This window comes from Armigeres subalbatus, chromosome 2, assembly GCF_024139115.2.
Source record: "Armigeres subalbatus isolate Guangzhou_Male chromosome 2, GZ_Asu_2, whole genome shotgun sequence".
In the NCBI taxonomy this organism is placed as follows: Eukaryota; Metazoa; Arthropoda; class Insecta; order Diptera; family Culicidae; genus Armigeres; species Armigeres subalbatus.
The window spans coordinates 366425191-366448986 of NC_085140.1; the positions used below are offsets into that span (position 1 = coordinate 366425191).

At 43.2% G+C, this 23796-nt stretch overlaps 1 protein-coding gene across 4 annotated transcripts in view; it reads right to left on the reverse strand.

Moving 5' to 3' along the window:
• Positions 1-23796, reverse strand: part of LOC134213030 (prohormone-3) — a 138790-nt gene that overhangs the window by 60646 nt on the left and 54348 nt on the right. For 3 of the 4 annotated variants that reach the window (XM_062691499.1, XM_062691502.1, XM_062691501.1), the window contains exon 2: positions 12505-12759. In XM_062691499.1, coding sequence (XP_062547483.1) covers positions 12505-12666 — 162 coding nt within the window. In that variant the 5' untranslated portion in view covers positions 12667-12759. Of the gene's footprint in view, positions 1-12504; positions 12760-13425; positions 13545-23796 lie in introns of those variants that run through there. The other variant, XM_062691500.1, reaches the window with a different exon arrangement.

Sequence of the window (23796 nt, forward strand, 5' to 3'; positions counted from 1 at the left end):
TATTATTCAAAATTAAGGATAATGACAAAATACATTATTTGTTACGGTGATCCAATTATGAAAAATTATTTCTGGCGATTAATCATGGAAAAAGGTCAATTTTATAGTATTTCCCACATATGTCGTTTATGCGATGGGGCATAGTCGGGCAGGCGTTTTAATCGGCAATGGATAGAAAAACTCATGCTCTTTCATACAAATACTATTCCAAATACATGCTTTCCGATGATTTAAAAAAAACGAGTTTTACAGAAGACCATTTTAAATGCTAATTACCTCCTAATTATTTTTGATTAGTCGGGGTGGTAAATAATAAAACAATAATACTGTATGGATTATTTTTTGCCCATGATTTTACATACGAAATAAGCGAATACCAGTATGTACATTAGGGTGGTTCAAAAAATCAATTTTGCTCCACAGCGCTCATCTGATTCTTTACCATGTTCTGAGTGTCCTCTGAAAATTTGAGCTCAATTGGATTGTGTGATTTAGCACAAGCCGTTTCAAGTTTGTATGCAAATTAGAATGGGTAAATTTATTTTTTCATTATTTTGGTAATGCCGTTTCCTCATTAATCGCAGGTTGAAAGAAAACCTACAAAGCTAAAAGGAATACTCAAGAGCTTCCACTCAGCGAAACCCGCATCTTTATTAATTCTTCCAATAATTAGTAATTAAATTTAAACTATACCGAAGTTTTCTTGAGCTAATTGCATAACTCCTCAACAGGCAACATTGCTGCTCGTGACGCGAAAGTTAGCACACACAAATTCAGGCTACTATGTTTCATTGCACATTTCAGTGATGCCCTCAAAAAAGTTTAACGATCATGACTTAAGATTCGTAACCTGTATTAAAATCGATTACTAATTATTGGGGCGACAACAACATGCGGTTTTCGTTGGGTGAAAGATGTTGAGTATTTCCTTTAGCAATGTAGGTTTTCTTTTAACATGCGCTTAATGGAGAAGCGTCATTAACAGTATAATGAAAAAATGAATTTCCCCATACTAATTTGCTTGCAAACTTGAAACGGCTTGTGCATAATTTTTCAACAAAAGCGATGCGTTATTCAAGTTTGTTCAATTTACCATGTTGTTTAATTAATTACCACCCTGACTTATCGAAAATCATTAGGGGTAATTTTCATTAGCATTTGAAATGGTCTTCAGTCAAACCCAATTAAAAAAAATCATCAAAAACCATGTCTTTGGAATAGTATTAGTATAAAAGGGCATGAGTTGTTATGTCCATTGCCGATTAAAACCCCTGTCCGACTCTGCCCCATCGCATAAACGTCATATGTGAGAAATACTATTAAATTGCCCTTTTTCCGCGATTAATCGCCAGAAATTACCATCACGAATCGTGTATTCTATCATTATCCTTGATTTTGAATAATAATAAACAGTAAAAGTGTTGATAAAGTGCAATTGCTCATCAAATTTCAATGTTGGGTCTTTCTTTTCTAAATAAGCAAATGAATCATCACAGCAGGCTCTGGATCTTTAAATTTTTTTAACAAGGCTCATCGAAATTAGATGACCAACAACTTCTCTGAAGGAATCACACTTGAAAAACGCTGTTAGACCGATTTGGCGTATGGGACTTTTATGCGAATATCGCTAAAAATGGTTAATATTGACCAATATGTTGGCATTAATGTATATTGAAACTTCGCTGAAGACACCTATGGTCTATTTTACCATTAGAATGACTGAGAGGTTTTTTCCATGTTTGCACAAGGGCTGCCCCAGTGTAGGATGGGAGGAAACATCAACAGGAAAGGCGATTTGTGAGTTAATCGGATTCGAAACATTTCTTTCTGTTGGGTCAAGGCTCCAGCAGGAACGATGGGATCTTTATAATTATTCGGGTTGGGAACCCCTGACCGGTCCGATGGCAAATTGCTTCATGAAACTATCGAGTTATAGCGAGGAAAAAACTAGCATTCGAAACAATGTCTTGTGTGGTACATTGTGTAACAATATTGACATTTGCCTGAGTCCCTATTGAGTTAATGCGAGAAACTGTGGCCACTCGAAACGGATCATGCAAATTCGACGTACCTGTTCCTATCGTATCACATATGCTAGTTACCGGAAATGGAACGTTGTTAGTGCTACCTGGGCCTGTGGATTGATTAGAGGTTAAGGGTGGCTAACTATTGCTGCAGTTCCAGCAGATCTCGTTCTAGATCCGCTCTCATTTCACCGACTTGAGGTGGAGATATGTCCATGTCGAATACACCCGGGCCAACTGTCTTCGTTCTCGCGGAGGCATAAATATTAGCTTCTTCATGATTGTCAATGTCCAACTTCTCCTGCATGATCCTCTTTCGGCGCTCCTTGTCCTCTTCCGCTAACTTCTTCTGTAGCACGGCCTCCTCTTCAACTTGTTCCGCCAGCAGTTTCTCCTTCACTTCCTTTTTTTCTTCTAACCTAAGAAGCTCGAGCCGTCTTCTCGCTGAATTGGTGCTGTACGTGGTTGATCGGGTTGATTCTAACCATGTTGCAGTGCACAAGTCCCACACGCAAAACTACGGTCTCTAACACTCTCGTCGACTCTCGCGCTTGAGAAGTGAAACTACTGTTGGCATAAATCACATTGGGCCACATCTGGGCGGTCGCAGGAGGGTAACGGCCGACAACGTAGCTTTCTTTGTTTGTCAGCTGTCGGATGACACCGTGACGCTTGTCTGGCACAACACGCTCTCCAAGTCATTCTGTACCTGTTCAGCATTCGCTGCGCTCCATGCCGTCTTGTACCAGCCGGATCGGAAGCGAGCACCATCTTTGCAGGGTTGCTGCCCGACATTCTCCTCCGTTCTCAAAGTTCTGTGCAAAGTTATCCTAGCCCGGATTCAGGAGAAGATCGATGCGACTCTCCGGCGGCAGCAGGCCGGAAGATTCTGTGTGGACCATATTGTCACGCTCCATATTATTTTGGTGCAGGTCAACGAATTTCAAGAGTCCCTCTTCTTGGTATTTATTTCGACCGTCTCAATCACGAAAGTATGTGGGATGCCTAGAGACACAAGGGGGTTCATGAGAAAATCATCGGCCTCGTCGAGGCACAGTACGAGGAATTCTCGTGTAGAGTGCTGCACAATGGTGTCTTCTCCGACCCTATGCGGATCGTGGCTGGTGTGAGGCAAGGAGGTATTCTAGAACCATTACTGTTTCTTATGGTAGGTGTAATTGACCGTGAACCAAACCGCGAGCCAAAAATATTTTTTCAATTAATACTGTTTCTATGCAGCATATCTTATGTGATGAAACATTTAGGAACTCTTTTTTAACCGGCCATCGTTAACCCTTCAAAAGATTTATTAATAAAAAAATATGTTTTTTTTGGGAATTTGTTTTTGTTCGTTTCTAAAACAGCATGTATAAAATAGCAAAAAAATCATATTTCTGATAATAATGTTGTTCATTTTGTAATCATTACGAGGTAAAGAAAATAAAACGACAATTGCTATTGGATTGCTAACTTTGATTGGAAATTGTCTCGATTTACCTGGGCATAAAAGTACTATAATGTTAACCTCATGATATACGAATGCAAAAATTCTACCTTGGCTTGGAAACCTCGCAATTTATAACTGTGTAATCGCCCATCATCCGCCTGTGAAACATCCAATATAGTGTGTGACAAAAAGATTTGTCAATAAGGAATCATTTTCCATGATACCAAATAGGACTAATCTCCATAAAAAAGAAGCGGTAATTAACAAATTGACTGGCATCGAGCCCTGAAGAAGATCCCATCCCATCGATCGAAACGTCGACGATGAAGTAAAGTTGTCAACGCTATTACCCATGACTGAAAGCCAATTCGAAAATTAAGTTACAACTTCACAGTTGAAATCCACTAGGTAACTGTGGAAGTGCTGAATGTTCATTGAGCTGTGAGGCGGCAATGTCCCAGTGGGAGATGTAATTCCAATAAAAAGAAGAAGAAGCAGGATGTTGGTTCGCCATAGAGCTTGGCAAGCTTTTCCTTCATCCTTCGCCGCTACACACCGTCTTCTTGCACACTGCCAAAGATGGTCCCAATCACCATTCTCTCGAATACTCCGAGTGCTTGCAAGTCCTCCTCGATCTTGGTCCAAATTTCATGTCCGTAAAGGACTACCGGTTTTATGAGCGTTTTGTACAAGACACATTTGGTGTGGGGTGGTGAATCTTTTTTGACCGCAGTTTCTTCTGGAGCCCGTAGTAGGCCCAACTTCCACAGATGATGCGCCCAATTCAACGCAAATCTTAAACGTATCCGTGTTACCATCTTTTCCCCTACAAATAGGCTTGAATTTCAAGGAATGTATTCGAACAGCATCCAATATGCCTATGTTTTTATTTTTAGACAATACTGATGATAATGTACACATATTGGGATAACTTTTTATTTATTCTCATCTCAAATACAATTAAATATCCATTTAAAGTCTTTTAGAAAAAAATCCATTTAAAACATTTCAACAAACAAAATACGAGAAACGCGAATCCACAAGAGTAAGGTACACTGGGGAAGTGGAAAAGGAAAAATCGATAGTGCATGTTTGAATTAGTGTGAAACCAGTTTATATAATTTAAATGCGTTCAATCAAAATGGACTATCAAAAACAGTCAATTTTGCACCAACTGTGCGGTAATTCGTACTATTTTGGTCGCTTGAAATGTATGAAAATAGATTTCAAAATTAGAGTTGTTTTTCCACTTACCCTAGTGGGATGGGGTAAGTGGAAAACCCATGTTACCTGGACCTTCAATAGTGATGAGTAGTTACATATAACTAAAATCAATACGATAATTGCTCTGAGTATCTTTTGTGGATTAACCCGTTTCGGCCCGGGTTACGATTTCAAATTGTAAAATCCACCGTTCTCTCGTTTTTCGACCGATTTGCATGAAACTTGGAGAAAAGATGCATTAAACCCTATATTTTTGTGTAGATGTATTGATTTGGAGATTGGGTCCATGAGAAGCGGTTTACCGAGGGGGTTCCCTGGGTTAAATGGGGTCAAAAATAGGTCAACTTCTTTTTAATCGTAAGTAACTGGTAGTAAATGATCTCAATAATGATGCAATCGTTTTTATTCATTATTTTGCAATAGTAAGAATAGAAACTGCACGTTTGGACCTCCAAAATCCGGTTACAGATGTTCCGGGACCCTGGTTCCCCCAGGGAAGTGGTCACCTTTAGATTGATTCTGAAATCCAGCTTGCGACACATCAAACTTCATGCTTTTGCAACGCAAATACAATAGAAGGCATTTGCAGAGCATCTAAACACATTAGCCACTTCGGAGGTTCCTGGGAACCTGATGCCCCAAGGAAGCGGTCACTTTTGAGTGGTTCTGAAACCAAGCTTGCGACACATAAAACTTCATGATTTTGCAACGCAAGTTCAATAGAAGACATTTGCAGAACATCAGATCACGTTGGCCACTTCCGGAGGCTCCTGGGAACCTGAAGCCCCAAGGGAAGTGATCAATTTTGATTGATTCTGAAACCCAGCTTGCGGCACATCGAACTTCATGATTTTTCAACGCAAATACAATAGGAGACATTTACAGAACTTCTGAGCGCATTGGCCACTTCTGGAGGTTGCCTAGGAACCTAATGCCTCAAGGGAAGTGGTCACTTTTTGAGTGGTTCTGAAACCCAGCTTGCGACACATCGAACTTCATGATTTTGCAACGCAAGTACAATAGAATACATTTGCAGAACATCAGATCACGTTGGCCACTTCCGGAGGTTCCCTGGGAACCTGAAGCCCTCATGGAAGTGGTCACTTTTTGATTGATTCTGAAACCCAGCTTGCGACACATCGAACTTCATGATTTTGCAACGCAAATACAATAGGAGACATTTGCAGAACTTCTGAGCCCATTGGCCACTTTCGGAGGTTCCCTGGGAACCTGGTGCCCTCAGGGAAGTGGTCACTTTGTAAGTGGTTCTGAAACCCAGCTTTCGACACATCGAACTCCATGATTTTGCAACGCAAGTACAATAGAAGATATTTGCAGAACATCAGATAACGTTGGCCACTTCTGGAGGTTCCTTGGGAACCTGAAGCCCCAAGGGAAGTGATCATTTTTTGATTGATTCTGAAACCCAGCTTGCGGCACATCAAACTTCATGATTTTTCAACGCAAATACAATAGGAGACATTTACAGAACTTCTGAGCGCATTGGCCACTTCTGGAGGTTTCCTAGGAACCTGATGTCTCAAGGTAAGTGGTCACTTTTTGAGTGGTTCTAAAACCCAGTTTGCGACTCATCAAACTTCATAATTTTGCAACACAAATACAATGGAAGACATTTGCTCAGCATCTGTGCACATTGTCCACTTCCGGAGGTTCCCTGAGAACATGATACCCCAAGGAATGTTCCCACTTTTTGAGTCGATTTGATACCCAGCTTGTGACGCATCAAACTTCAGCTCTTTTCATCAAAAATAGACATTTATAGACATTAGAGCCATTTACAGAGCATCTGGGCACATTGGCTACTTCGGAGGTTCCTGGGAAGCTGTAGCTCTCAGAGGGGGTCGGTTTTTGAATGTTTCCGAAACCCAGTTCACAACACATCAAATTTTCAGATTTTGCAATACAAATACAATAGAAGACGTTGGCAGAGTATCTGGGCACAATGACCTATTGCGGAGGTTTCCTGTAAACATACTGCATTTCACGACCTTGGGTGGTTATGAAACCCAGCTTGCGACACATCCAACTTGATGATTTTGTAACATAAAGAAGTTGAAGGCATTTGCACATTTGCAGAGCATCTGGGGACATTGGGGTCATTCGCTGAAAACCTCGCAAAATAACCACCCCCACCCGAAAGTGATGACACCCTGCTTGCTATATTTCATACATGATTTTGATTTTGCAACACGAACACAATAGACAACATAAGCAGAACAGCAAGACCAATTCAATACTTCTTGAGCTTCGCGAGATGCCTGTGCAGCCAGAAAAGTGATTACTTTTTTATGGTACTCCAGCTTGCGACATATCAAGCTCCTCATGAAACCTGGTGTCTTCAGCACAGCGCAGCCAGAAAATTGGTCATGGGGGGAGGGGGAGGGGGGTAGGTTCTGAAAAAAATATTGTTTGAGTGGGTTCGAAAATAAATTTTCTTCCAAAAATTTTGTCTTCCAAAACTGACCCCCCCCCCCCGCGGCTTTGCCACAGGTAAGTGCATATTGTTAGGTGGTTTTGAAAGCTATTTAGCAATACATCAAATGTCATGGTTTTGTAAAACAGATTCAATGAAAGATACTTACGCAGCATCTAGATACATTGGCCACTAATTTTTAGGGGTAAATATGTTATATGCTATTTTGGGGCCTTCCTTAGCCGTGCGATAAGATGCGCTGCTAAAAAGCAAGACCATGTTGAACAAAGCTGGAGGAGATTCCCAATTCGGAGCAGGAAAGAATGCTCCGAAACACACAGTAGATTATTTGGAGAAAACAAAATCTTTCAGTTTGATGTGTCGCAAGCCGTTTTCAGAACCAATTAAACGGCCACTTCCCTGGGGTCATAAGGTTCCCAGAGAACCCTGAAGTGGCCGATGTGCCCAGATGTTCTGCAAATGTCTTCTATTGTATTTGCGTTACAAAATCATGGAGTTCGATGTGTCGAAAGCTGGGTTTTAGAGCCACTTACAAAATTACCACTTCCCTGAAGGCACCAGGTTCCCAGAGAACCTCCGGAAGTGCCCAATAAACTGTGCTTTAAATGTCTCCTATTGTATTTGCGTTACAAAATCATGAAGTTCGATGTGTCACAAGCTGGGTTCCAGAATCAATCAATAAGTGACCACTTCCCACTTCCGGAAGTAGCCAATGTGGTCAGATGTTCTGCAAATGTCTTCAATTGTATTTGCGTTGCAAAATCATGATGTGTGTCGATGTGTCCCAAGCTGGGTTTCAGAAACACTAAAGTGACCACTTCTAAGGGAACCAGGTTCCCAGGAACCTCCGGAAGTGGCGAATGTGCACAGATGCTCTGCAAATGCCTCCTATTGTATTTGCGTTGCAAAATCATGAAGTTCCATTTGTCGCAAGCTGGGTTTAGGAATCAATCAAAAAGTGACCACTTCCCTGAAGGTACCAGGTTCCCAGGGAACCTCCGGAAGTAACCAATATGGTCAGATGTTCTGCAAATGTCTTCTATTGTATTTGCGTTGCAAAATCATGAAGTTCGATGTGTCGCAAGCTGGGTTTCAGAATCAATCAAAAAAGTGACCACTTCCCTGAGGGCTTCAGGTTCCCAGGGAACCTCCGGAAGTGGCGAATGTGCACATATGCTCTTAAAATGACCTCTATTGTATTTGTGTAGCAAAATCATGAAGTTTGATGTGTCGCAAGCTGGGTTTCAGAACAACTCAAAAAGTGACCATTCTCTTGGGGCATTAGGTTCCCAGGGAACCTCCGGAAGTGGCCAATGTGGTCAGATGTTTTGCAAAGGTCTTCTATTGTATTTGCGTTGCTAAATCATGAAGTTAGAGGTGTCGCAAGCTGGGTTTAGGAATCAATCAGAAAGGGACCACTTCCCTGAGGGCACCAGGTTCCCAAGGAACTTCCGGAAGTGGCTAATGTGGTAAGATGTTCTGCAAATGTCTCCTATCGTATTTGCGTTGCAAAATCATGAAGTTTGATGTGTCGCAAGCTGGGTTTCAGAATCAATCAAAAAAGTGACCACTTCCCTGAGGGCTTCAGGTTCCCAGGGACCCTCCGGAAGTGGCGAATGTGCACATATGCTCTGCAAATGTCTTCTATTGTATTTGTGTGGCAAAATCATGAAGTTTGATGTGTCGCAAGCTGAGTTTCAGAACAACTCAAAAAGTAACCACTTCTCTTGGGGCATCAGGTTCCAGGGAACCTCCGGAAGTGGCCAATGTGGTCAGATGTTCTGCAAATGTCTTCTATTGTATTTGTGTTGCTAAATCATGAAGTTCGAGGTGTCGCAAGCTGGGCTTAGGAATCAATCAGAAAGTGACCACTTCCCTGAGGGCACCAGGTTCCCAGGGAGCTTCCGGAAGTGGCCAATGTGGTCAGATGTTTTGTACATGTCTCCTATTGTATTTGCGTTGCAAAATCATGAAGTTTGATGTGTCGCAAGCTGGGTTTCAGAATCAATCAAAAAGTGACCACTTCCCTGAGGGCACCAGGTTCCCAGGGACCCTCCGGAAGTGGCGAATGTGCACAGATGCTCTCCAAATGTCTTCTATTGTATTTGTGTGGCAAAATCATGAAGTTTGATGTGTCGCAAGCTGGGTTTCAAAACAACTCAAAAAGTGACCACTTCCCTGGGGGAACCAGGTTCCCGTAACATCTGTAACCGGATTTTGGAGGTCCAAACGTGCAGTTTCCATTCCCACTATTGCAAAATGATGAATAAAAACGATTGCATCATTAATGAGAGCATTTACTACTAGTTATCTACGATTAAAAGGAAGTTGACCTATTTTTGACCCCATTTGACCCAGGGGACCCCCTCGATAAAACCGTACCCAATGACCCAATCACCAAATCAATACACCTACACAAAAATACAGGGTTTAATGCATCCTCCCTCCAAGTTTCATGCAAATCGGTCGAAAAACAAGAGAACGGTGGATTTTACAATTTGAAATCGTAACCCGGGCCGAAACGGGTTAATTTCATTAACTTAACGGAATAGATCCTCAAGGAATTCTCGTAATAGCTAGGGGAGGGCTGGTTTTGCCTTCTCGAACACTTAGTGTACGTAAAGTCTATATGTTCGCCCCAAAGATGAACTTTTTAAAGGAAAAATGGGACTTACAGGGTTATAAACTAATCAACTTGGTTTAACGAATTGAGATGATGTCTGTATGTGCGTATTTGTATGTATGTGTGTGCGCAAAGCACGTACAAAATTATCAGCTATTCTTAAGCACTTGTCCTTAACCAATTTGTTCGCAAAAATATTGCATTCAACGGCGAAACTTGTTATGAATAAAAATTAATGTGAATTCTACAATATGTTTACCTATAAGTGCTATTTTTAACTTTCTTATAATTTTTTTCATATGTAAAACATGTGAAAGGCATCAATACCGATAGGTGGATTTATCAGGAATTTTCTCATTTATATGAGTCCAATCACCACTGGAATCACAATGCTAACAAAAAAGGAACATATTAAGATGCACAGCTATCGAAATAAACCCTGGAGGGAAGAAAAAAATTGCGCAATTAGAACATTATCCACTTCCCCCGCAGTGTTTGATATCTGGGGTAAGTGTAAAATCTTTAAAATATTTGCTTTCTTGGTACAAACCACTACCAATTGAGTGGGATTAGTTTAATTGTATTAGAATGGTCCCCTGTGATATAAATTCTCTTGAAAAAAGAACAATTGATGCAAATAAGAATTGATTTTATGAATGCAAAAATGAACTTTTCTTGAAACCTAAAATTACAGTTCAAGCGTTAACCGTGTTAGTGAATGTATTATACAAATTACAACATAGTATTAGTGTGAGCATCAAAGTATATTCTTGCATAATGTTATGATGTGGTAAAACTGTAAAAGTATGTACAATTCCAATTTTTCGAGTCGATTTTACACTTACCCCTTTTTCCACTTCCCCAGTGTACCTTATTCAAGATATGATTTCTGTGGGGCTTACATCAAAACGTTATTCACTTCAGTCCAGTAGCAGTTCGTCTACCGTCTCAACAGTTCATCATCAACCCCCTGAGGCAATAGAAGTTTGATCTTTACATTATTCCAACTTTCTGTCTCGACCGACCCTACAGGTGATTTTCAAGTCAGGTTTCTGTTCAATCAAAGATGATGCTTTGAATGTTATTCTTCTGTTTTGCACTGAAAACCGTTGGAAATCCCACGTTCGCTGTTTTGGCCGCTACTGAGAAGATGTTTGTCGTACTGGGAATTATTACGTCTATTCTCACGTAAATGATTCCCGGCAGCATTTGCTGCTAACCCACGCCATAATCTGCTGTCGACAAAAAGAGCTACCGTGATGCTGAGAAGCTCTGAGAACCGACAGAGAGGAAATAATTTAAGTTCAAGATTTTAATATTGTATTGAAAGAATTTCAACAAATGTTCAAGGGATTTGCTCGTTTGTGTCAGTAAGTATTAATGAATAACTCTCATATTAGCCAAATTCACTTCCAGATCAAGTTATGCAGCTCGATTTAGTTGTTTTATTATCACGAGTTTACTGTGACTCCTCGGTACGGTTAAATCTATGATGTGTTAATGCAGAGGCGACCTAAGCTACACAAGGACAAGGGTTTCAATTTACGTTGCTTTGAAGCTGACAAGGGATCAAGGGATTTTGCATTGAAAGGAGAGACAACTTTATCTTCCAATCAATGTCAACATTGGAGTTTGTCTCAAAGTTTTTTTTTATGAAGTTGAGCTTCTTAGGATGGTTGCAGCAGTAAACATTTCATTTCAACATCTTTTATGTGAATCTAAAATACTTAAATTTTCTTCCACTTTACTTCTACTTATAAATAACTAACTTAAAAGCAAGTAGAAAACGTAATATGTACTTGTTGATACAAACATGTTAATTATCATTGTATTTTTTTCCGAGAGGCTTAAAAGTAACTAATCACAGAAATAACCATTTAACATCTTGGTTTTGCGTATTTGAAAATCAACTGTGAATTATTGTGATATGATTGGAAACTTGTCTTGTGATTTTTTATAGGAGCTTCGGAGACCCATAGTATTATCACAATGTTGAAGCAGAGACATGCCTTTTTTGTGCGTATTTTCAGTTTTACAAAAATGGTTTCATTCTGCTTCTGTCGCTATTCAAATATTTATCAAATCATCAAAACATCATTGTTGCGTAAAACGATAATTTGAACAAAATTTATTTCTGCTAAGTTTAAAATTAAACATCCCTAGGCAACAAGATGTAGGCTAGATGGAAGCCAATGACAAAGAATAATCAGAAGTTAAACTGCATTGCTTGTGGGGTGTTTTCGTATAACGTTCACCGAATATGTAAGTGACAAATGTTGTGTAAGTTGTACCTTAATAAAGTTTTTTTCTAAAGCTTTGTAGCTGATCCACGACATACATTTGTCTTTTTCTGCTGGAAGAATCGGTGGTCAACAAGGCACCTCCCGCAATCGCAACAATCATCAAACGATCATTATGCCAAGCGATCGTTACGTCAATGTATTATTGTTTCACTGTTACCGGGGAATAAAAAAGCTCGTTTCATAAACAGTTTAACCATGTTACCTTGTAGTTTATGTATCACAACTTGAAGATATTTCTTGCTTTAGTTAATGGATTACAAATAATTTGAATACCCACTACATTTTAGTTCAATACGCCCAACGCCTAACCCATGAGGGTGTGTTATATGTTAGAACCCTCTTCTCTCACTGAGATAAGTACCCTCTAAATATTCAACAATAAATGAAACAAATAAACATTTCCCCATCCGTTTCGCAGTTTAGTTTACCTGGAGGAAAGCCTGCGGCCGGTATGCTCCACCGTGACTGCCGTAGCCCAAGTTGTCCAACATTTCCGGCGTGAATCTGTTGAATATGCGGCCCCATGCGTTCGCGGTACCACTGAAGATTAGTATCGCTCCGATGGCCGCCCACAGCGCGGTTGCCTTCATTTTGTGGCTGGGTGGTGGGTGGAAATAGATAGCTTTTTCTTCCCCTGATCCGCTCTGCTTTACTTGCGACTCACGGGGAGATTATTATAGTGCCTGCAAGTAGATACAGAAGAAAGGAAGGGCAAAAATGGCATTAGTTGGGATACGGTCTGTATTGGATTGAAATTGATAGAAATTTATAAGGGTTTCGTCGACACCGGATGTATAGCTCAATTGAGCTACTTTGCGGGATTCAACAAGAGTGCTTTGCAGTGAACAAAGACCATCGATTCGGCTCTACTGAGACCCAATTATAGTAACAAGGTGTAGTTTTTTATTTGGAAGAGGGACCTGCTTTAGAAAATTGAGATAAACGTTGTCATATTTCTGTGACTGATGCAGCTTACGAGTCTTTATCTTATAGCAACCGTTATTTTTTAATTTTTCCCAAATATTCATTCAAATCAAACTTGAAGAGAAGTTATTCAAACATTACGATAGGAAGGACAAAAATGTCACGATCTTTAATTTAGATTTAAATTTAGTGTGCCAAAACATCAGATTTTTTGTAAAAGGTATTACAATACAGGTCTGACTCGTTAATCCGGAAAATAAGAACAATAAATTCTTCCAGATATCCAAATCTCTCGAATTTCTGAATCTGATTATTCCCACCTCAAGTACATTGAGACGCTTTTGGATTTTAAAATCTTGAAATGATTTATCATTTATAAAATGCTGTCTTTGCAAGCGAACATAATCGGAACAGAGATAATATACCCTTTTTATTACGGAGCAAATTGAGCGATAATTCAATTGCTCCAACATCAACTATGAAACACTGTAATTGAGCTACTTTGCTTGTTAGATGTAATTAACCCTTGAATTAACCTGTGTCAACAAACATCACTCTCATACCTTCTACTCCATTTCTCAATTAATAACCAGAATGTCACCACGTTCCAAACACGGGCAATAAATTTCATCAGGCAAAAAGGACGTGCCATTCGAAGCACGCCAATTTAATCACCTCTTTATGGCTGTTTAACTGAACGGAAATGTTTGGCTCTAATTAGCACAAAGCAAATATAGAGCAAACGTTTAATGTTAACCATAAACAACCACATTATAGCAATCAGCGGCACAGTGACCGACTGCTCGATCGATTTCGTTTGACGCCTGGTTTACAGCTCAACATCAGTGCGTCTGAATAGCTGTCGTCGTCATCTTGCTAATAACCGTTGCGGAAAATGGAACGAATAATAAACTTCGAAGCCTCATTAGCATTGATACTGTTGCTTGGAACATCACAGGCAGCACCGTCGTGTTGTTGCGGAGGATGCTCCAGTAGCTGCTGTGGTTGCTGTTGCCAACAGAATGTTCAACCGTACAGTAGTGATCCTACGCAGGATGAATCCGAATTAGCTAGGTCTCCTTTTATTCCGGCACTAGTTGTAGGAGCCGTCGAGGCAGCAGAACTTCTTGGACCAATGATTGTTGCCGGAGTGGAAGCGGCAGCTGACATAATCGTGCCTGCTCTAGTAACAACAGGTCGACTCGCCCTAAACGTCGTGAAAAACGTTCCACCACAAATGTGGGATAACATTGGAACGTCACTGGGAGTGGCGGCTGATGCTGCAGGTGTAGTATACGATAAGAAGTGAAAACGTAAACACTAACATGCAGAAGGTAGTGCTTGAGATTAGATGTTTACGGCTGTACTCCATTTGCGTAAGGGTTATGCTTCGAAAAGGATAAAAAGATAAGAATTTTGTTGTGATTCGTAATTTACATAAAAAGAATGTCTTGCGTAATGTGTAGTAGCTTTGAACTCTTGCCAATGACAAATAAATTTTCGTGAGTTGCAGGGCTACTTCATCTCGCAACGAGCGATGCTCTTTATTACTCCTGCTTAAACACAATGGATTGAAAAAAAATGTACTTGTACTCTAGGTGTTCAATGATTTTTTTTATGGCCATGACTGATCTTAGATGCACATCAAGGAAATCATTGTCCCGAGCGAAGCCAATTCCAATGCATGCCAGATTGCTCTCTCTAGTTCAATTTCTAATATTGTAAGTTTGACACTAGACACATCGCTCTGCTTCAATTCATCCGGTTACAAACGTGGTAGACAGTAGCTTTGCAATTCATATTCTTGATTTTGAACCATCAAGCGTTACACGTATCAGCTCAATCAGCTTTACCGGAAAATTATGTTTAGACACTATCTGCATATCAGTGGCGTAGCCAGAAAATTGTTCTGGGGGGGGGTTTCTGAACATTAAAAAATAAAATTTCCTCCAAAAATTTTGTCTCTGGGGGGGGGGGCTATACCCAAAACCACTCCCGTGGCTACGCCACTGTGCATTATCATTTCTGTTTGGGCACGAACTGGGTTGGGCAGCGGCTCCTTCCGGATGAAGGATGCCGGCAGTGTTGTGCTGAATCATTATCAGACGATAATGATTGCAATTTTCATGTGAAAATTTTTCACGTGAAAACAGTAGGCGAGTTGTCGCCGGCGACAACTTCTCAAATTTTGTACTCGAACGATGATAAACACAGAATATTCATTCAAACATTAATCTTTACTATGATCAGCTAATTGTCAACAGTCCCATTATATCTTCTATTTTGCGTTATGGTTTCATGGTATTATGGAAAAAAGTGTTCAACATGTAACGGTAAGTACTTCAAATTAAGATATGATTTTCAAACGATTCTTAATCGCTGGCGAGTTTTTATCACTTGATAATTTAAAAGTAAGATCGCGGGTGAGTTTGATCATACTCGATTTTTTGAAAATTTGATTTTTCCCAACCCTGGATGCCGGGATGATGGCCAGAACCTTCGGTTGAAGGAACGCCAGGGCACGACCGGTAGCTCGACGGAAAATTATGATTTAATTAACTCAAGCCTTCATAAAGGCTTTTGTGGCTTCCTCCGGTGGATTGAAAGGCGGGTTGTTTTGACTTAGGCCAGCGGTTCTCAACCTTTTTCTAGAGAGGTACCCCTTCGGTCTTTTGCATTCATTGAGGTACCCCCTATTTTTTGCTGTAAATGAAAATAAAACTAGGAGGAGGTTTCCGAGCCTCTTGAAAGGAGGCTTCCGAGCCTCTTGAAAGGAGGCTTCCGAGCCTCTTGAAAGGAGCCTTCCGAGCCTTTGGAAAGGAGGCTTCCGAGCCTCTTGAAAGGAGGCTTCCGAGCCTCTGGAAAGGAGGCTTCCAGGCCTCTTGAAAGGAGGCTTCCGAGCCTCTTGAAAGTAGGCTTCCGAGCCTCTTGAAAGGAGGCTTCCAGGCCTCTTGAAAGGAGGCTTCCGAGCCCCTAGAAAGGAGGCTTGAGCCTCTTGAAAGGAGGCTTCTGAGCCTCTTGAAAGGGAGGCCTGAGCCTCTTGAAAGGAGGCTTCTGAGCCTCTTGAAAGGAGGCTCTGAGCCTCTTGAAGGAGGCTTCCAGGCCTCTTGAAAGGAGGCTTCTGAGCCTCTTGAAAGGAGGCTTCCAGGCCTCTTGAAAGGAGGCCTGAGCCTCTTGAAAGGAGGCTCTGAGCCTCTTGAAAGGAGGCTTCCAGGCCCTCTTGAAAGGAGGCTTCCGGGCCTCTTGAAGGAGGCTCTGAGGCCTCTTGAAAGGGAGGCCTGAGCCTCTTGAAGGAGGCTTCTGAGCCTCTTGAAAGGAGGCTTGAGCCTCTTGAAGGAGGCTTCTGAGGCCTCTTGAAAGGAGGCTCTGAGCCTCTTGAAAGGAGGCTTCTGAGCCTCTTGAAAGGAGGCTTCCTGAGCCTCTTGAAGGAGGCTCTGAGCCTCTTGAAAGGAGGCTCTGAGCCTCTTGAAAGGAGGCTTGAGCCTCTTGAAGGAGGCTTCCGGGCCTCTTGAAAGGAGGCTGAGGCCTCTTGAAAGGAGGCTTCCGGGCCTCTTGAAAGGAGGCTTCTGAGCCTCTTGAAAGGAGGCTTCTGAGCCTCTTGAAAGGAGGCCTGAGCCTCTTGAAAGGAGGCTTCTGAGCCTCTTGAAAGGAGGCTTCTGAGCTCTTGAAAGGAGGCTCTGAGCCTCTTGAAAGGAGGCTCTGAGCCTCTTGAAAGGAGGCTTCTGGAGCCTCTTGAAAGGAGGCTTGAGGCCTCTTGAAAGGAGGCTTCCAGGCCTCTTGAAAGGAGGCTTCTGAGCCTCTTGAAAGGAGGCCTGAGCTCTCTTGAAAGGAGGCTGGAGCCTCTTGAAGGGAGGCTCTGAGCCTCTTGAAAGGAGGCTCTGAGGCCTCTTGAAAGGAGGCTTCTGAGCCTCTTGAAAGGAGGCCTGAGCCTCTTGAAAGGAGGCTTCTGAGCCTCTTGAAAGGAGGCTTCCTGAGCCTCTTGGAAGGAGGCCTGAGCCTCTTGAAAGGAGGCTTCCTGAGCCTCTTGAAGGAGGCTTGAGGCCTCTTGAAAGGAGGCTTCCTGAGCCTCTTGAAGGAGGCCTGAGCCTCTTGAAAGGAGGCTTCCAGGCCTCTTGAAAGGGAGGCTTCTGAGCCTCTTGAAAGGAGGCTCTGAGCCCCTTGAAAGGAGGCTTCTGAGCCTCTTGAAAGGAGGCTTCAGGCCTCTTGAAAGGAGGCTCTGAGGCCTCTTGAAAGGAGGCTGAGGCCTCTTGAAGGAGGCTTCCTGAGCCTCTTGAAAGGAGGCTTCTGAGCCTCTTGAAAGGAGGCTTCCTGAGCCTCTTGGAAAGGAGGCTTCTGAGCCTCTTGAAGGAGGCTTCCAGGCCTCTTGAAAGGAGGCTTCCAGAGCCTCTTGAAAGGAGGCTCTGAGCCTCTTGAAAGGAGGCTTCTGGAGCCTCTGAAAGGAGGCTCGAGCCTCTTGAAAGGAGGCTTCTGAGCCTCTTGAAAGGAGGCTCTGAGCCTCTTGAAAGGAGGCTTCTGAGCCTCTTGAAAGGAGGCTGGGAGCCTCTTGAAAGGAGGCTTCCGGGCCTCTTGAAAGGAGGCTTGAGCCTCTTGAAAGGAGGCTTCTGAGCCTCTTGAAAGGAGGCTTCTGAGCTCTTGAAAGGAGGCCTGAGCCTCTTGAAAGGAGGCTTGAGCCTCTTGAAAGGAGGCTGGAGCCTCTTGAAAGGAGGCTTCTGAGCCTCTTGGAAGGAGGCTTCCAGGCCTCTTGAAAGGAGGCTTCCGGGCCTCTTGGAAAGGAGGCTTGAGCCTCTTGAAAGGAGGCTGAGCCTCAGAAGGAGGCTTGAGGCCTCTTGAAAGGAGGCTTCCAGGCCTCTTGAAAGGAGGCTTCCAGGCCTCTTGAAGGAGGCTTCCTGAGCCTCTTGAAAGGAGGCCTGAGCCTCTTGAAAGGAGGCTTCTGAGCCTCTTGAAGGAGGCCTGAGCCTCTTGAAGGAGGCTGAGCCTCTTGAAAGGAGGCTTCCAGGCCTCTTGAAAGGAGGCCTGAGCCTCTTGAAAGGAGGCTTGAGCCTCTTGAAAGGAGGCTTCCAGGCCTCTTGAAAGGAGGCCTGAGCCTCTTGAAAGGAGGCTCTGAGCCTCTTGAAGGAGGCTGGGCCTCTTGAAAGGAGGCTCTGAGCCTCTTGAAAGGAGGCTTCTGAGCCTCTTGAAAGGAGGCTTCGAGCCTCTTGAAAGGAGGCTGAGCCTCTTGAAAGGAGGCCTGAGCCTCTTGAAAGGAGGCTCTGAGCCTCTTGAAAGGAGGCTTCTGAGCCTCTTGAAGGAGGCTTCCAGGCCTCTTGAAGGAGGCTTCCTGAGCCTCTTGAAAGGAGGCTTCTGAGCCTCTTGAAAGGAGGCTTCTGAGCCTCTTGAAAGGAGGCTTGAGCCTCTTGAAAGGAGGCTTCCAGGCCTCTTGAAAGGAGGCTTGAGGCCTCTTGAAAGGAGGCTTCTGAGCCTCTTGAAAGGAGGCTTCTGAGCTCTTGAAAGGAGGCTTCCGAGCCTCTTGAAAGGAGGCTTCTGAGCCTGTTGAAAGGAGGCTTCCGAGCCTTTTGAAAGGAGGCTTCCGAACCTCTTGAAAGGAGGCTTCAGAGCCTCTTGAAGAAGACTCATATTTTTATAAGCCTTTAACTATTTTTAAAATTGAAAACAAAATCCAAAAAAGTGCTGCACGTGTGAGCCGGTCTGAAAAATTCACCCGATGTTCGTTTACAATCGGGCAAATGTTGGGTCAATTTTGAAAAACAGCTTTTGTTCTAAATTTTAAAAATACTTGGAGTCATACAAAATATGTTTTTTTTGGGGAATTTGACCTTAAATAAAATAAAGAATCGATCGAGCGAATAAAATTTTTTGACGGGAAAGGTCAATTTTTTATCCAAATTGTAATACATCCACCATTACGCATTTTTATCCGAGGTACCCCCTGGAGTCAGCGAAGGTACCCCCAGGGGTACATGTACCCCAGGTTGAGAACCGCTGACTTAGGCTATATTTTTCTTCTTCGATGTGGACTGTACAAAATTAGAAAACTGAATGAACAAAACCTTGAATGACACATCTTAAATAGCTGGCAGGTAGACAACGATTCCTGTGTTGCGTGTACTGGTTTTGAGGAAGAACTCTAACTGGGCGTGGCTTATCACTCGTTGTCGTTGGCTAGACTCACGGCTTCTTGGGTGCATGTTCTGACATGTTTACAACGGCGTGATGGGGAAACCAAGCACAAACGATGTGGTGTGTGGGGGAAAGGGTAGGCATTTGGCTGGTACCGGAACCGATATTCTCGCGGTGGCTCGATGATGGTAGAAAAGGGAGAAGGGTCTCAAATAAACTGTTTCGCGTTGGCGCGAACAATTTCTTTCCATTGAATATTAAGGTGCTTTGAAATGAAGATACAGCGAGATTGCGAATTGTACTTCCAGAATTTATCAAGTATCAACCGGAATACATCTGATCCGTCATTGAGCGGCACTCACGAAAACCCGTCTGGTCTCCTGGACTCCTCAAACGATCTCTAATTGTTAAGCAGAATACAAAACAGAATTTTGTACACCGAGTTCAGGACGGATTCCTCTGTAATTGGAACACTTTTGTCCGTATACTTTCTTATAGATCGAGCATATAAGTTCATCCAACCGGCCGGTAGGCTGTTATTTAGTCTCTTATATTTTTTATTGAGAAGTGGTGGAATAATTTATACAGCGCCTCAATTTCAAGTTTGAATGGCTCGACCGGGATATAGTCCTTCCGAGCAGCTTTACTGTTCAAGCTCATTTGGAGTCTTCTTAACCTCATCCAGCGTTGATGGTTCCACATATTGACCGTTGTAGGTTATACCCATTCTGTTTCACCTTTGTTTTCCCCGTTCAATAAATCCTACACTTGACTGAAACCTCGGTCAAGTCTATCAGCAAATTTTGCTCTCGGTTACTGCACATGGTGAAAACTGTTGCAGTCTTGTGCCGCGCACAATTGACAGTGGCGTAAAACCTCCGCACATCGCTCCTATCCATGTTTTCATCCGCTTCAGATTTCACAATCTCTCCGTGCTGTATCTTTTTTCAGTGGTGATTGCTGCAGCTGCGTGTACCATCAGAAGTCTGTCGTGAAGTCCATCCATCGAAGCTCTTAAGTATGATTATTGCATTCATGGCCTCATGACCATTAACTCGTAGACGTTCACTATTTTACGATATGAAGGAGATCATCAAATGTTGTAATATCGCTTGCAACGACTAGTGTTGGGAAAGCCTTAAAATATCCAAACTCATGAATGATTCGAATGTAGCGTGAGTTGGAACGCTTCTAGCTCCCAAAGTCATGCACAATTATTCAATCGTTGGTTTTTTGCGTTCACTATCGTTGAAAACAGTGATTTGATGTTGGTCGCAAAGAACGATGTAGGGCCATTCAGCCAAACGTCGTTTGCCTGAATTGTTGAAATTCGTTTCCTAATCAAGTGTGGGCAGTGCGAAATGAGAAATGCAAAATAAAAAGTGAAATGTGAGGATTCGAAGTGACAGTATTAAGTGAGAAGTGAGTACTAAAAAATTAGAAGTGAGTAGTGAAAAGTGGGAAATTAGATGTTCGATGTTAATTAGTAGCGAGTTTTGAGAAATAAGTAATGAGAAATTAGAAGTGGGATGTAATACCAACAAAAAGAAAGAAGAAAGTGAGAGTGAGATATGATAGGCGATAAGTGAAAAGTGAGAAATGAGTAGTGAGAAATAAGACGTGGGAGATGAGAAGTGAAAATTGATATTTGGGAAGTGAGAAGCAAAAGTTGAGAAGTGTGAAATTAGTGGTCAGGTAATGACGCTTTGACAGCTGGTTTTTCAACTATTTTCACTCGCTAGAGTCAAATAAAATCATCATTAGCAAAATGCTGCCTTCGCATCCTCACAATAGTCAAATTTAATAAGAATCTATCCCAGAGTGCGCTGCGTTAGATTGAGTGAAACCGGCTTGTTTACATTCTAGTTTGAATTTTTGATTATCAAATTTTTTTCTATATTTATTCAATACACCTGTATTTTCCATTGGCAATGGGTTTTTCTATCGCTTATTCTATCGCTGTGTGATTTCGATCGAAAATAACAATTCCGGGAGTTCATACCCTTTGGTCCGGATCGACATTTTTCAAATTTCTCTCGAAAATTGTATGTATGTTGTAATTGTATGTAGAAAAAATAATTTATCTTCAATTTACATAGTTTCTGATCTCTCAAAAAGTGTATTTTGATCAGAAAATCGGAAAATTTTCGTCTTTGGCATGTTTCCGTTGGATTATTTTACCACCCATCACGTTTTTCATAGTTTCCAATCTGACTACCAGATGTCGCTGAGTTTCAAATAAATTTGCCTATTGAGTGGAAGCGTAAGAAACCAGAGGTACAATAACGCAGAGTGAGGAAAAGCAAAATAAAATCACATGTGAGTGAGACGTCGGGCCGAAGAGCACTCATTGAGCCTCCGGAGCGATGCTTTGTATGTGAAAAAAATCATGGAGGCTGTTTTGAGTGTGAGTGTAAGTGAGTGACTCACCACAAGAAAAAGATGAACAGATGAGTCGCTCTTGATTTGCGACGCACAATTCATTTCATTTATTTAGTTAACATCTAAACAGATAACACTGAATCAACAATTTGACGCCACAATGCACGGTTCGAGGCCGCATCTCTCCATCCTCGGATACGCCCCACGCTCGCCAAGTCGTTCTGCACCTGGTCTGCCCATCTCGCTCGCTGCGCTCCACGCCGTCTCGTACCTGCCGGATCGGAAGCGAACACCATCTTTGCAGGGTTGCTGTCCGGCATTCTTCAACATGTCCTGCCCATCGTACCCTTCCGGCTTTAGCCACCTTCTGGATACTGGGTTCGCCGTAGAGTTGGGCGAGCTCATGGTTCATTCTTCGCCGCCACACACCGTCTTCTTGCACACCGCCAAAGATGGTCCTAAGCACCCGTCTCTCGAATACTCCGAGTGCTTGCAAGTCCTCCTCGAGCATTGTCCATGTTTCATGTCCGTAGAGGACTACCGGTCTTATTAACGTCTTGTACATGACACATTTGGTGCGGTGGCGAATCTTTTTCGACCGCAGTTTCTTCTGGAGCCCGTAGTAGGCCCGACTTCCACAGATGATGCGCCTTCGTATTTCACGACTAACGTTGTTGTCAGCCGTTAGCAAGGATCCGAGGTAGACGAATTCCTCGACCACCTCGAAGGTATCCCCGTCTATCGTAACACTGCTTCCCAGGCGGGCCCTGTCGCGCTCGGTTCCGCCCACAAGCATGTACTTTGTCTTTGACGCATTCACCACCAGTCCAACTTTTGTTGCTTCACGTTTCAGGCGGGTGTACAGTTCTGCCACCTTTGCAAATGTTCGGCCGACAATGTCCATGTCATCCGCGAAGCAAATAAATTGACTGGATCTGTTGAAAATCGTACCCCGGCTGTTACACCCGGCTCTCCGCATGACACCTTCTAGCGCAATGTTGAACAACAGGCACGAAAGTCCATCACCTTGTCTTAGTCCCCGGCGCGATTCGAACGAACTGGAGTGTTCGCCCGAAATCTTCACACAGTTTTGCACACCATCCACCGTTGCTTTGATCAGTCTGGTAAGCTTCCCAGGGAAGCTGTTCTCGTCCATAATTTTCCATAGCTCTACGCGGTCTATACTGTCGTATGCCGCCTTGAAATCAACGAACAGATGGTGCGTTGGGACCTGGTATTCACGGCATTTTTGAAGGATTTGCCGTACAGTAAAGATCTGGTCCGTTGTCGAGCGGCCGTCAACGAAGCCGGCTTGATAACTTCCCACGAACTCGTTCACTAATGGTGACAGACGACGGAAGATGATCTGGGATATCACTTTGTAGGCGGCATTAAGGATGGTGATCGCTCGAAAGTTCTCACACTCCAGTTTGTCGCCTTTCTTGTAGATGGGGCATATAACCCCTTCCTTCCACTCCTCCGGTAGCTGTTCGGTTTCCCAGATTCTGACTATCAGTTTGTGCAGGCAAGTGGCCAGCTTTTCCGGGCCCATCTTGATGAGCTCAGCTCCGATACCATCCTTACCAGCTGATTTATTGGTCTTTAGCTGTTGAATGGCATCCTTAACTTCCCTCAAGGTGGGGGCTGGTTGGCTTCCATCGTCCGCTGAACTGACGTAGTCATCTCCTCCGCTGCCTTGACTTTCACTGCCTGTACTCTCAGCGCCATTCAGATGTTCCTCGTAGTGCTGCTTCCACCTTTCGATCACCACACGTTCGTCCGTCAAGATGCTCCCATTCTTATCCCGGCACATTTCGGCTCGCGGCACGAAGCCTTTGCGGGATGCGTTGAGCTTCTGATAGAACTTGCGTGTATCTTGAGAACGGCACAGCTGTTCCATCTCCTCGCACTCCGCTTCTTCCAGGCGGCGTTTCTTCTCCTGAAAAAGGCGGGTCTGCTGTCTCCGCTTCCGTCTATAACGTTCCACGTTCTGCCGGGTACCTTGCTGCAGCGCAACCGCCCGCGCTGCGTCCTTCTCCTCCAGAATCTGTCTGCACTCTTCGTCGAACCAATCGTTCCGTCGACTTCGACCCATATACCTGACGTTGTTCTCCGCTGCGTCGTTAATGGCTGCTTTAACTGTACTCCAGCAGTCCTCAAGAGGGGCCCCATCGAGCTCACCCTCTTCCGGCAACGCTGCCTCGAGATGCTGCGCGTATGCAGTGGCGACATCAGGTTGCTTCAGTCGCTCTAGGTCGTACCGCGGCGGTCGTCGGTACCGAACATTGTTGATGACG